Genomic DNA, 14,848 nt, shown 5'->3' with positions numbered 1-14,848 from the left:
TTGACGTAATTACTTATTTCGAGCAAACTAACGCGTAGGGAAGTTAAAAGGTTAAAACCATTTACAATAAAAATATGCGTATAGGCTTAGGTACTTAACCAATCATTTGTGTATTACAATAAATTTCAATCTTATCACACTAGCACTTAAAGGCGTCTAGTGATTAATGTTTCACTCTGTTGAATTAAACTTAATGGCAAGGGAGGGAAGCGACAGGCATTTTACTTAGTCTTGCATTCAACATCGAGCGAATTGTGCTGTTTATTGTGTAAAATGGGAAAATATCGTCTCAGTTGTGTTTTTCTTTGCCTCGTCCAAAATTGCTTCAGCGTAGTACAAATTCATGAAGCCAATGAAGATACAGAAATTCATAAGTGCATAACAACGATAATACAACAAATTGAAATCTTGAATACCACCGATGTTACTTTAGTAAACGTTAACCAGTCGCTGACCAAGGAGCTCCATTCCCTTTCGGAGCATCCTGCGAGATTTATTTCAAGATCGTTTTACTGGCCTAACGACACCCTGTTCAATTATATCTACGTCATTCAGTGCAAGGATTATTTTATGTTTGCGCAAGGACTGGACTTAGTGAAAAGAGATCCATTTTGGAATCCTCGAGCGAAGTTTATAATTGTTGTCGAATATATTGAAGATTTTCTTCAAGAGGTATCGGATTTTCTTGTGTATAATCACATTTACGACGTGGCTCTTATTGCCTATGACGAAAATGAAAGTTTTGTGGTGTACACGTTTGGATTAGAACATGATGAATGCGACCGACCTGTGTTCAAAATTCTGCAAGTGTTGTCCCGTTGTTCAGAAATTCACAATGTTGACAAAATATATGTAGGGGCAAGAAAGACTAGGCTTCGAGGCTGTCGTGTAAAATTTGTATCTCATAATTTTTGGCCTTTTGTATCGTTTAACGGGGAGCCGACAATAGAGCAATATATACTAGAATTGATTTATCAGTACGAAAATATCTCAGTGGAATTGATAAACTATGGAAATGTTGAAAATTTTGGGTTGCGCTTAGACAACTTTACCTTCACAGGCATGCTGCATGAGATAGAAACATATAAAGTGGAAGGAGCTATGGGTGGTTATGTACTGACATTAAACCGGATGTTAAACTTGGATTTCATAAATCCTTTTATGGTTGACCAACAAAAAGTCGTAATAGCTAGAGCACACTTGCTTAATAAATGGTACGGTGTTCTAAAACAGCTTGGTGTACTAACTGTATGTTCTATTTTCGCAACATTTGGTTTAGTTTCTGCCACAGTCATATACATGAAAATATTTCAAAACCGGGTAAGGGATATGAGCCGAGACTGTCTTATTGTGTGGGGTTATTTTTTAGGTAACATCAGTCAAAATGTCAAATCTAAATCTGGAGTAACTTATAGATTGGTATTACTGTCCGTACTTATGTATATACGTGTTCATTTTGACGTGTGCAATTCAAGCTTCATTGCTAAGCGTTACCACGCAACCGATTCGAGATGATCAGCCAAACCTGGTAGAAGAAGTGTTCTCTAATTACAAGTTGATAGTGAGTCCCAGTCAACTTAATTACTTAAAGAGCATTACCGCGGTGAATATAACGAACGCGTTAACGACGTGCAAATTGACATTAGAATGTATGACGAAAGTAATGAGCAATCCGGACAAACGATTTTTTACTGTTGCATCCGATATTTATCATCGAAGCTATGTTTGGAAATTCGCTGATGAAAATGGTGATCTCAAAATACACAAAATTAAAGAATCCCTTGTGGCATTGCTACAGACGATGTATATTCGCCGGGGGTCTTCTCTAGCAGAACCCTTCAATCGGCTACTGCTTAGGGCAATGTCTGGAGGCTTAATCGATAAATTCGTTGAATTACTTCATTTTAAAACGAAGTTAAAATACAAATTTCAGCGCAAGAAAAAAGAGCCTCAAACGCTGAAGGGACTTCGCGTAGTGTTCACGATTTTGATTTGTGGATACAGTCTATCCATTATTTCATTCATACTTGAATACTTCCAATATAGATTTCACAATATGGCTTTGTACTTGTAGGTAATTGTTTATTCGCTTCAAAATTTTGTCAGGTAGATTTGTCTTGATCTTCATGTTTAGGCTACGAAGCAGAGATTATTTTAGACTTAGAGCTATGAAAAAATTTACTCAAGGTGTTATTGTAACATGTATCTACTTACAATTTTTATACCTTTTTCGAATAATAAATGTCATGAAATTTCAATAAATGTGTTTCACGCGTTGTCTTAGTTAATGGAGTTTTTACAAGTATCTATCATCATTTCATTACCCAAATAAATACAATCATAACGAATTTACTAGGACATCATCTGTACAAAAATAAATTAATATTTTTTATTTTAGACCGATACCAACAAGATTTATTTTATACCATCCATGTGTTTGAGTAAGTATATTATATACCATACAATAAATCTGACACGCTCGCTTACGTGTGTTGATTAATAAGAAAGAACCCGTATAATCTGCTCGCCGCTATTGGTGACTTGCAACTCGCAGAATTCCCCTTGGACCCCACGAAATATTTTTTCATCAAGGGAATGACTTCGCGAATCACGGCATCTGCTTTGCTTGGCCTTTTTCCTTTTTTTGTTGTCTAGCTACTTATTACTTCGATACAATCGATATAATTATGAAAGTGCTTTAGAAAAAATCTTTGTAAGTGCTACGGTGTGCTACAGCGTGCTACGGCGTAGCACAGTAACTCACGAAATGAGTGCTTTCTTAGGAAACTTGTGCCAAAATAGTCTTAAACGGGCCCACAGATTACCAGTTCGCAGGACGATACCAGCCGTTCGTTGTTCGGAGCTGTCAAATTTTGCGTTTTATTTAAGTGAAATTGTAGAATTTTGTAACGTGGCTCTTCTGCGTCAAATCCGGTAGTTCTGATTTGTTGCAGACTTATTTATGATTATATGAAAATAATATATAACGTGCCCTAGTTGCTAAGAGCAGGAAGAAATATAGCATAGATTGGACCTGGGGATTCGACCCTTGCCCTCCCTTTTTGGGGGGTAGGCACGGTACGATATCGTGGCTACTGCATGAGCCAAATCAGCTTTGTTTGACCTTAGAAACAATCGTGCCAAGCGGCATCGCCTAAGTCAAAAGTGCATACTCACTGCATTCACTTAGCACTTAGCTTACGAGCTCAATTTCAAAAAAATCTAAATTTTGAAAGCCTTTATCTCGGAAACTATTTAATCTACAGAGACAGTTCTAATTTCGTATTGTAGCAAATTTAGTCTTCTTTAAAAACGTCTGAGGAAGGTACTATCAAAAACTAGTCTTTTAGGGTTAGAATCGCCCAAAACGAAACAAAAACTGAAATTTTCGCATGTTTTTCGATTTTGACAAAGTTGCGTTCGGCGCTCGAGGTCTTCAACTTGGATTATTCATTGGACCACAGTGGACCAACATCATAAATAAGTCTGCAAAAAATCAGAACTAACGGATTTGACGCAAACGCTAAATGTATAAATTTACTGTATTATTTAACAGACAGGCTGATATCGTACGGCAAACTGGTAATCATTGGGCCCCTTTTCACACATGCCCATTCGAACGTGCACCTGACATCAAACCGATATTTGAACCATATCAGTTAGCTGTCATTGATGACACGAAAAAAACCGTATGTAGCCTAGCGGGTCGCTGGCAGTGAGTGTGTTAAACATTTTTTCACCACACCAGCTCGGAAAGACTTAATTTGCACTTCAAAGACTAATAGCAAAGTTGCATTTTATTCACATGTGAGGCAAAGTAATCAAATGCAAATTTTGAGTTGTTTTCTTATGTTTGCTGGTAGAATTGACTTTTAAATTACGATTTTGGATGATAAATATTTAATAACATTAATTTGGATTTGATTTGGTTTGATTTTGTTTGATATTTTATATTTAATATCTATTTGCTTCGGGTTGGTGTGGTGAAAAATTTTGTGTTTCACTCGGGGGCAAATTTTGTTTAACCCTCGTATTTTGAAACCCTCGCAACGCTCAAGATTCCATTTTTCGAATCAAGTTTGGAATCTTTCGCTTGCTCGTGTAACAATATTAGCACGAACGATTAAACAACAACTTTGCCCCCTTATAAAACAAATAGTCATAGTCATATATATTTATTCAAAAAAACAATACAAGTATTGTGTTTGAAATACATGGCTTAAACTAAAATTATTAGACACTTAATAAAATGTAAAGATAATAATGTAGGTATCATAAATGTTAAACATTATCATAAATTTCATCCACTGTGTAAAAGCAACTTCTCAATAAAAATCTTTTCAAATCCCTATGAAACAGCGAGTGATCCGTAATGATTTTTAGTTCAGTAGGCAATCTATTATAAAGGGTTATGGCTTGATGAGCAACGGAATGCGCAGCAACCTCGAGTCTAGGACAGAAAATAACTTTCATATTTTTGGTGCGCGTAAATAAGCGTTCATATTGCTCTTCACAAGACTCGTTCTTAAGAAGCTTTGTGAGCAGTAGCAAGACATACAAACTAGGCACTGTGAGAATTCCTAATTCTTTGAAAAAATGTCTACACGAAACCCAAGGAGGTATGCGAAACATAGTACGAACTGCTCTCTTTTGTATTATAAGAGCCCTGTTAATATTATACTGGTAGCTGTTTCCCCAGAGTTTAATGCTATATCTTAGCTTAGATTCTATCAAAGCGTAATAGACGTAAGCGTAATAACTATTTCCGATTTTTTGCCCCTATATTGTTGAGGGGTTTAAAATCTACTGCTATCAAAAAGTAAGCTTTTGAGCATCTTTGGTCTACACTGCAATTAAAATTTAAATCGATAACATAAACGCATAGCTACTCCGTACAACACGGCAAGTAAGTTAAGTAATGTGGGAGCAATCTCCGGTGAACCATTTTCATGTTAGCTCGACTACGAAACGGAGCATATTTTCAACAATATTTATTACTATAATCTGAGTAGCCCGCAGTATTTCATCTTTATCAAAACTCCACGGGCCGATCGACCTCACGTGGTTCTGACCCGCGTATATTCGTTTTATCAACGATCTCGAAGAGTTAATACTGTAGTAAAGTACCTATCTAACGGGTTGGTAGATGAAGTGGTTCGAGTATTATGAATTTAGGTTTTCGATATCTTTACGGCACCGGCATTATTATCTTTATTCATATAAGTTTTTGGCAAATATTTCATTTTTGGTACAAGCTTTTATCGCTGACTGTACTTTTCTTTCCACAGGCAACAACTCGTCGAGACAATTCTAAAGACCCCAAACACAATTAGGTTTCGTTATTTTATCACAGAGTACATATGGCCACCTCCTGTCTCCATCGTCAGAACAGCTCGATGGTACAATAATATTGCATTGTCATCCGACCTACACATGTATGCAAAATTTCAGCTTCATTGGAAGTCGGAAAGTAGGTCAAATTTAGCTTCCAAGATTTGACCCGTACAAACATAGTTAACTACATATTTACATAGGTACATTGCAAGTTAAATAAACGCTTGTAAAAAGCGTTGCTAATAAATACCTCAAGCACTAAATTGCTGTCGTCTGGTTTCTAGATTGCGCGCCTAGGCTCAAGGTTTACGCCGTTTGGATACGACGTGACTTGTATTATGTTAATAACTTTTCCCCCATGTAATAAAACGCACGATACTCTATATAGGTAGTTATGTGATATGTACTGTTGTCATGGGACAACATAATCACCTCAAAATAAAGAAAAGACTACGTAATGTTTCATTTCTTAGTAAAATAAAATAATTTATATTATAATATATTTATATGGTACAACTGTCTATTCTATTCCATCTCAGTATTACAAAAGCCAGAAATGAGAATAAAAAACGAACATTCTATTGCGCGCTCGAAACGCCCCATTTTGAATAAAAGAAACTGATGACGTCACGTAATGAATAAAGTAGTTGCTTTAAAGTTAGGATGTATCCAGCCGATACTGTATTGAGAAGAATAACAAAACTGGAGTTAAGTAAGTCTACACTTGGATTTTAATGAATAAAATTACAGTTCAGGGACAAGTGTGAAGTACCTAATACTCGTATGAAATAGATTTTTAGCTTTCTGGATTCCCCTTTAAAAACAACAAACAACACAAACAGGATAATGCAATAAGTGAATCACAGCATTATAAGCTACGCAAGCGTTATGCAATATTACTCATAACATCTCACAATTAAGCAATATAAAAGCCGTGGCATACGGTTCTTAGCACATAACCATTCAAATACGCGTCTTGGACGCTTATGGTTAAACAAGAACATTGGTGATAAATATTTGAAAATATGGCTGCCAAAATTGCCTTTTTCAAACTCGCCGTGTGCTTGTTATTCGTCGCTGTAGCGGAGAGCTTCGTGATAGCCAAACCAAAGGTGCAGAAGACGTCCGAAGACCAATACCTTCCAACGTTAGCTGCTACACAGAGGTCGGGCGAAATTGATATCACCAATAAATATCTATGGATCCAAACAATAAAGACAATTCTAATGAATACCGGTAACAGGAAGACAATCTTGGACAACGGCGATGACTCGATGGCTGATTTAGACTTCGAAAATTCAGGATCCGAACTCAGCCAGAGGGCCGGTATCATCAAACACACAAAGTGTCCTGTCGGTTACATAAAAGTCAGTGGGCAATGTTTCCCCCCTGGCTCCCTTGATTAAAATATATGTCATACCTGGAAGCAAATTCGACGTATAATATCAACTCGTGGCATGCCGATTACATATACATATATGGCCAGTTTAAGAAGACCAACCGGTGAAATCTGTTATGGAGTCTAATTTTATTACTTACTCCTAATTTGCAATGTCAAGGGGAAAAGTAGTATCTCACCTCAATTAAGTGCTGTGAAGTGTTTGTTAACTTATTGCCGATGCACTATTAAAATTGATATTACATATCTTTGCCTATTTTCTTGTACATATGTACCTATTATTATGTACATATTATGTATGTCGGCGGCCGATCGTGAAGTTTAAATGTATTGTTATGACGATGACGGTAATCTCATTAAACCAATAGATATGGTAGGTTCTTTAGGTTGCTTCAGACGTCCGAAACTGTTCCTAAATAGGACCCCCCCTTATTTTTAACTCTCACCTTTCGCGATATCATGGTTTTCATGATCTGCATGATATTACGATCAGCCGCCGCCGAGATGACATGACTATACAGTTCTGCCAGCGTCCACTAACCAATAATTGATATTGTTAGATATTGTCGTATTTTTTTCTTTATTAATGCAAGGATAGATTAATAGGTAAAGGAGTAATGCGGGGTAGGTATAAATGTCAGCGGATAAAAACTTCCATGTCTGACTTTGGTCAAGTCTGAAAATACCATAAAATAGATACCTACGGATGACAAAGTGCCAAAAATGTGTGTTGTGTATACATATTTTTGGTTGGTTGTTCGTATCGATATTTTCAGACGTGACTGTACGAATTCAATAGTTATTTGTACAACAAGAGATCAAAGTTTGATATTTCTTCGAGTGCTTATTTTGAGTCCCGAGTGAGCAAAATACCCTTGTTCGAGCTGCTGAGGTGAAATAGTAATTTTTGAATGGGCCGAATGGTTACAGTGGTAAAACGGGTAACACGACGCAATTATTGTAGGTACCTAATAAACGATCAAATCCGATCCCGCTATTAAATATTTATCATTCAAAGTCATAATGTAAAAGTCAATTCTACTAGGAAAAAACTCAAAATTTTGCATCGGATTACTTTTTGGATGTATCAAAATGCAACTTTCTTATCAGTTTTTGAACAACCAAGAAAGCCTTTACCAGCTGGTGTTGTGAAAATACATTTTCACCTCAGCAGCTCGAACAAGGGTACTTTGCTTCTTAAAAACAGTGAGCAAAATGCGATTTTGCTCACTGAGTGAGACAAAATGTCATTCAAGTGACCTTTATAGTCAAATGTCATTTCAACAGGGTCGCGTCGCCGGGTCTATCCAGGGCCGGATTAAGGATGTCGGGGCCCCTAGGCAGTGCGAAGCTCGGGGCCCCCTACAGTCAATTCTGCACACAGCACATTCAGTACAGGGAAATAAAAGTTTGCGTTTTTAATTTCAATCTTCAGGCGTCGGCCGAGCCGATCCTAATCGAACGATGTCTTTTTCGCTCTTATTGCGTGGACATAAAGCTTTATTCTATCGGTTTTTGCCGATTCCGCGTCGCGTCAAGTGTAGGGAGAGCCCTTGAGCTTAAGGCTTAAGGCCAATTCCCAGTGGAATACCAAAGATGAGAGCTTCAGCGTCACTTTCTTATCTGCCTCTAATGGCCAATTTTAAGCGAAGCTAAAAGCTAAGCTCACTAGTGCCGCAAAGTTGATTTTCTCAATAGTTAATATTTTGAGAGGCTGAACAGCCATTGGCCGACCATAAGCCTGCAATAATATTGATAGCACTCGCAGTGCAAGTGTTATGTTAAACGTCAAAACTTCTATGAAATTATGACGTATAAAATAACTCTTGCACTGCGTATGCTATCAAAATCATTGCAGACTTTTCTTAGTCTAGGTACCTCTATTAATTCATCAGTCAAGCTAACAGATACAGAGTCAATGAAAGAATCAAAAATAAATGCGAGCGCAGCGAGCGCGAAAATTTTTGACAATATCGCAAATTGTGAAACCGTGTTAAAAGGCCGGGTATCGATCTTCATCTGGGCCTAAAAGTCCGAAGTGCCCCAGTGAGGCGAGCTTTCATGCGAAGTCAAAGCCGTGCTTCATCAGGCTTCAGGATAAATAGTTCAGCACAGGCACGAACCAATGTCCTTTGTATTAAAAAGTGAGACCGCAGGCCGAGCTTGGCGCAGCGACGCCAAAGGCTAAGCTGAAGTAGAGGAGATGTGGAACACAATAAAGAAAACCTCTATTATTACAACTTGACAACAGGTACCTACGCAGAATGCGCCTCGTAAACTTTTACGTATTGCTTCAATTTTATTACAGTATTTCATTAATTTAAAGAATGGATCGAAAAAAAAAACAATAACAAAGCATATTCATTATTATAACATAAAAAAATTTACTCATGAATTCTGAGCCTTTTGAGAATTTTATTTGGTGCGCGCTGAGCCGCCGGGGCCCCCTAGCCGAGGCGGGGCCCCCAAGCCGAGGCGGGGCCCCTAGGCAGTTGCCTACTTTGACTTAGGGTTAATCCGGCCCTGGGTCTATCACAAGTTCGATATACTTGAGTTCTATTATCACTGTCCCTCTAGGTATGTTCCCACTGCTTAGGGTGAAAATTTTTGTGTACCTACTACACGAGATCAAAGTTGTTTACATCTTGTGCGCTTTTGAATCCCTTACTACGCTCAAGATTCTAAATTAGATTCACGAGCGTAGCGAGATTATAGAATCTTTCGCTTGCACGGGACTCAAAATATAAGCACTCGAAGAAATATCAAACTTTGATCTCTTGTTGTACAAATAACTATTTTTTACTGAAAACATACCATGTGAAGTATCAAATGAAAGGGTTTTGTTAGTAAATAACAAATATATACTATATACACACTATAAATAACATTTACTTGGTCCAACAAATTTTTAGAAAACCCCAAAAATTAATTCATAAAACATAGACAATGTCAGACCAAGTAGTAAAAATTGTATATAATATCTATTTGTAATGAAGGTACTTAAGTCATTGCCTAATTAACAATTGCAATTGTGACTGTGATTTGTAATATAGGTAAGTACTTAAGTCATTGCATAACAGGGTATAATTGTGACGTAATACCAACGATACAGCGATAATAAATTAAACTTTGGAGATACTACCTACCAATACAATACAATTTAATAAGTTTTGAGACATTCTGTAAAGATAATGATTTATTTTTAAATATAAATAAATGTTCTGTAATAAACATCACATGAAAAAAAATCTTGGACTTCTAATGGATTCTAAACTGTCGTTCATACCTCATTTAGATTCTGTCATAAAAAAGGCGTACAAACAACTGGGCTTCATTCTAAGAGTTGGTAAACCATTTAAAAATAGTACCACCTACAAAATCCTTTTTAACAGCTTTGTTCGCAGCCATCTCGAGTTTGCTAGTACAGTTTGGAAACCTTATCATAATATGCATATTGAACGAGTGGAAAGGATACAAAGAAAGTTCCTTAAAACTCTCGATTTTAGAATTGGTCACACACATGTTAGTTATAGCGAATCACTGATCCACCATAAACTTCAAACACTCAGTAACCGTCGAGATATCGCAGATTCCGTCTTACTCTATAAAATTATGCGCAATATATTAGATGTCCCCTCGCTACTACACCAAATACAGCTCAGAGTTCCTCGTAGACGTCAGCGCCACTGTCAGAAGAAAAGGTTATTCTCGATTCCCAACAGTAGAACGTGTTACGCACAAAATATATTCATAAGACGTGCCTGCAAACTATTTAACGAAAATGACAAGCTCTCTAACATAGATATATTTACTTGTTCCATTAATACTTTAAAACGTGCTTTTCTTTAGGTATTAATTCATCTTTTCCTTTCTTTACGCTCTCAAATGTTTAGTTTTGGGTAACTTTTAAAAAATATACTGTGATTTTATGTAAGTAACAAATGAAACTCTAGGTCTAAACTTTAGCAATATTGTATAAGTACTGTTTGTAAACGACTGTATGTTTCTAAAATATAATAAATAAATAAATAAATACAGGGTGAAAACTAAGAGTCGCTCGCCACTGAGACCGTACCTACTCTTATGCCTAGATTCGATTAAAATGAGTACTTTCCATGCTCATTACCCGTGGTTTTTTTAAATATACACGTCACCAGACGTTGAAAATCAGAGAAAGAATCGTCCAGTGACTGACTAGCCTTTACGGTGGGAAGAAATGGGAATAACCGCTGCAAACTGCTAGAGCAAACTTGGTAAGCCCCTGCCACACGCAGGTACGTCCTTAGTCACGTCATGAATCATTCCGTACCTCGACCCGGTTGCGATGAAGCGTATGCGCATTTAGTACCTCTATAAAATACCCGTCACCAGCTTGAACAACTCATAACCATTTAAATACGCGTCTTGAACGCTTATGGTTAATTTTCAACATCAGCCTTAATTTTTTTATATAAAAAAATGGCTCCATTATTTTCCAAGCTAGCCCTGTGTCTTATAATAGCGATACTTGCTGAAGCAGGAGTCTTGAAGTCAAGGCAGATCAGTTTACCACCAGGAGCTATTATTATGGACGTGGCTATACGACAGAAGACTAACGACACCGCAGTCAACACGATTGCAACTATGAAGATTGAAATAGACGGAGAAGATAAAAAGGTGACTCTCTTTGACGCCGCGGCCGAAATGCCTCCTGATAAAGTGGTCGAAATTGAGAATAACCCTAAGTTAGTACCAAGCATCGAAGACAGAAGCATATTTTCTGGGATAAAGTGTCCTAAAGGATACGTAAGGCGGGAAAGTGTGTGTTTTCCAGAAGATTATGATTAACAGTGTTTTTGATGAAAATTTAAATTATTGTTTTTTTATTACGAGTAGATACATAAAAATGTTATATTAAAAATATGTATAATATGTGATGTGTGTGATAATTTTTAACGTTCGGCACCATACGCAGGTCGTACTGGCGAACATTCGGTATTATGTACTTAGGTACAATGTTTATTGACAATTGTTATAGGTAACTTTACTTTCACTTATTTTGGTTAAATAAAGTGTTTTTGCGTATTGATAAAATAAGACTATTTATGCGTTACTACTATAAAGTTTGTAATTTTATTATTTGTGTCTGTCTCATTAATATTAATATTATATATGTATTTACAAGTATAACAGGTTTCACAAGGTTAATCCAATAAAATAACTATTTAATATAAATTTGTTTACAATTGTTTACCTAATTACAATCACACTTGACTATAATATTGTAGTATTTATTATTTAACCAAAAAATACACTATATTTACTAATTACCACGTCGTTCTAAGGCCCAGGGGCCAAATTCGACATGTACAACTGTCAGATTTCGCATCCACGTCAAATCAACAGTTGATTTTATTGGGTGCGCCAAAGTTCATATAAAATTGCAAATTCGATTATTGAAACTCCGAAAATGTGTCTCATACAATTTTGCATCCTAATGAACATTATACATTTTCATTTTAAACAATACTCATTGGAACTTCGAATTTATTATATTCATAATGTCATTCTACATAAATATCTCTATTACTAAAATTTATGCATATATTATTACTCGATATATCGATTTCGACCTATTTGATTTTATTTATAGCAGCATAGTGAAGTTTATTTTTGTCTTTTTTTTCTTATTTGGAATTCACTATTGCAAGTGCTGCAATAGTGAATTCCAAATAAGAAAAAAAAAGACAAAAATAAACAGAAAGTAGGTCAAGTCAGATTAAAATCCTGCCAGAAAGGTGGGTTAGGTTAGGTTAGAACTGCGACCCTCACAGAACCGAAATGCTGCCAGAAAGGTGGGTTAGGTTGGGTTAGGACTGCGACCCTCACAAAACCGAAATGCTAACAGAAAGGTGGGTTAGGTTAGAACTCTGACCCTCAAAGAACCGAAATGCTGCCAGACAGGCAAGTTAAGTTAGGTTAGAACTGCGACCCTCACAGAACCGAAATGCTGCCAGACAGGTGGGTTAGGTTAGGTTAGAACTGCGACCCTCACAGAACCGAAATGCTGCCAGAATGGTGGGTTAGGTTAGGTTAGAACTGCGACCCTCATAAAACCGAAATGCTGCCAGAAAGGTGGGTTAGGTGAGGTTAGAACTACGACCCTCACAGAACCGAAATGCTGCCAGAAAGGTGGGTTAGGTTAGGTTAGAACTGCGACCCTCACAGAACCGAAATGCTGCCAGACAGGTGGGTTAGGTTAGGTTAGAACTGCGACCCTCACAGAACCGAAATGCTGCCAGAAAGGTGGGTTAGGTTAGGTTAGAACTGCGACCCTCACAGAACCGAAATCTTGTGACCGTAGCGAGAGCAAATGCTCCCGTCTTAGTCTTCGAGAAATTCTTACAAATAACATTATGGGCACAGATACATTCTCAATGACAACATTATGAGTAAAAAAAACGGAATATGCATCGTTATGGATAATGTAGGTAGTAGTACAAATATGTATTAAAAAAATATATGAGAAATATTTTTCGGAGAAATGATGATTATGACTAAAAAGCGGTATTTTTAGACATATTCGAATAATAAATTGTATATGAGCCAATATGGACCCGATTTTATTGCATACTGAGTGTTGATTCCATCAACGGTGGATAATATCATTTGGTACAACCAAAACTCCACTCTAAACTAAGGGTGGTTCGGTTTGCTTGTCACCCTAACTGTGGATTGTTAATGTCAAATGTTGACATTGTACGTATTCGAGAACTTATGATTTTTACACATCAACGGGAGATCAACACGATACGTCAAACGTCGCTTGTCGAATAGGGGTCCAGGCTTATATTATTTTTAATAGGTACCAAATAAACTGCATGATTACGATTGTGTCATTGCAAACAAATACATATATTGATAATGTTTATTAGAAAACCAATGTAATGGTAATAATTTTCTTTGAAGAATGCAAAGCTGATGTCATCCTTATACCTACTTATACCTACTTATATACCTACTCATATACTTACTCGTACCTACACGTATTATGCTATGTCTAACTAGGCATATAAACGGCAAGGTTGACTGGAAGAATCCCTTTGTACATTTTATATACCTATTTTGTTTCATTGTATTTTAACTTGTCTATATGTACTTTATAGTGTTTACATACCTACATACATATTTACAAAGGTACTAATTAAAGTTTTAAAGGTATGTATTTTTCACGTTAAAACTAGGTACATACCTAAAACAGCCGAAAAATTAATATAAAATAATGCTTAAATGGATCACTATATTTAGTTATAATAAAATATAAATCGAAAATTCGAAACTCTTTTATCTTTGACACATGAAATAGAGTTGTGGAAGTAATTCCCCCCAAACGCGGGTTATAGACGGGTGTCAAGCCCGCTGACAGGTCGACGGGCGCAGAAATAATTCTCGGCGATAGTTTCTCCCTTTGTTGTGAATGTTGTGATGTGCCGAAGCTGTTATGAGTTGTCTCGCCAATACACAAGTCGATCGGCGTTAATTAACTATTTATCCTCGTGTTTCATGTAACCTGTTTGTTTTAAAGGTGCGCTAGTCCAACCGCTTATAGTGAATATAATTATATTATGTATTCGCTTTGCATAATGAAATACTGTACTTACGAATCCTACAAATCTGATTAGCCAGAACAAGAGAAGAAATGACAAAGCTTTCCAGTTGCGCAGGCAGGTAACCTGTATTGAAGTGACACAGAAACTCGTATTTTATGGTTTTGATAAATTGAAACTATTGATATTTCCAGTCGCCATGTTAGGCTTACCTCTATTATAAGAATCACTCCTACAAACAGGCAATGCATAAAAACGAGATTTTTATTTTATGTAAGTTATCCTTAATTTGAAAGTAAAATTGACAATATTTTTAGCATTGCTAAAATAAATGTAGTGTTTACCTACCGAAATGATTTATTGAACAGTTTACTTCTTTAATCTGAATTATTATAATTGAAATACGTACGCATTTACGTAATTCTTTATGACATTTATTAGTTGGTAAATGATTTATGCAAGTAAAAATTAGATCTAAGCAGGGATCAAACAGGCTATTAGAACACTTAGATTGTGTGACGCGAAGGAA

At 36.5% G+C, this 14,848-nt stretch overlaps 1 protein-coding gene across 1 annotated transcript; it reads left to right on the top strand.

Annotated features, from left to right (window-relative positions):
- Positions 1-273: 273 nt before the first annotated feature.
- LOC134673611 (uncharacterized) lies at positions 274-1,976 on the top strand. The gene has a single exon (XM_063531609.1). It carries the CDS (start codon positions 274-276, stop codon positions 1,513-1,515), a length of 1,242 nt encoding a protein of 413 aa, XP_063387679.1. The 3' UTR covers positions 1,516-1,976.
- The last annotated feature ends 12,872 nt before the right edge of the window (positions 1,977-14,848 follow it).

Source organism: Cydia fagiglandana, chromosome 18 (genome assembly GCF_963556715.1).
Source record: "Cydia fagiglandana chromosome 18, ilCydFagi1.1, whole genome shotgun sequence".
Classification (NCBI taxonomy): Eukaryota; Metazoa; Arthropoda; class Insecta; order Lepidoptera; family Tortricidae; genus Cydia; species Cydia fagiglandana.
Note: the sequence above shows the minus strand (reverse complement) of the source record. Positions and strands in the feature narration are given on the sequence as shown.

What these genes read in the sequence shown, in the direction of transcription:
- LOC134673611 (XM_063531609.1), top strand. Translation starts at nt 274, where the DNA reads ATGGGAAAATATCGTCTCAGTTGTGTTTTTCTTTGCCTCGTCCAAAAT.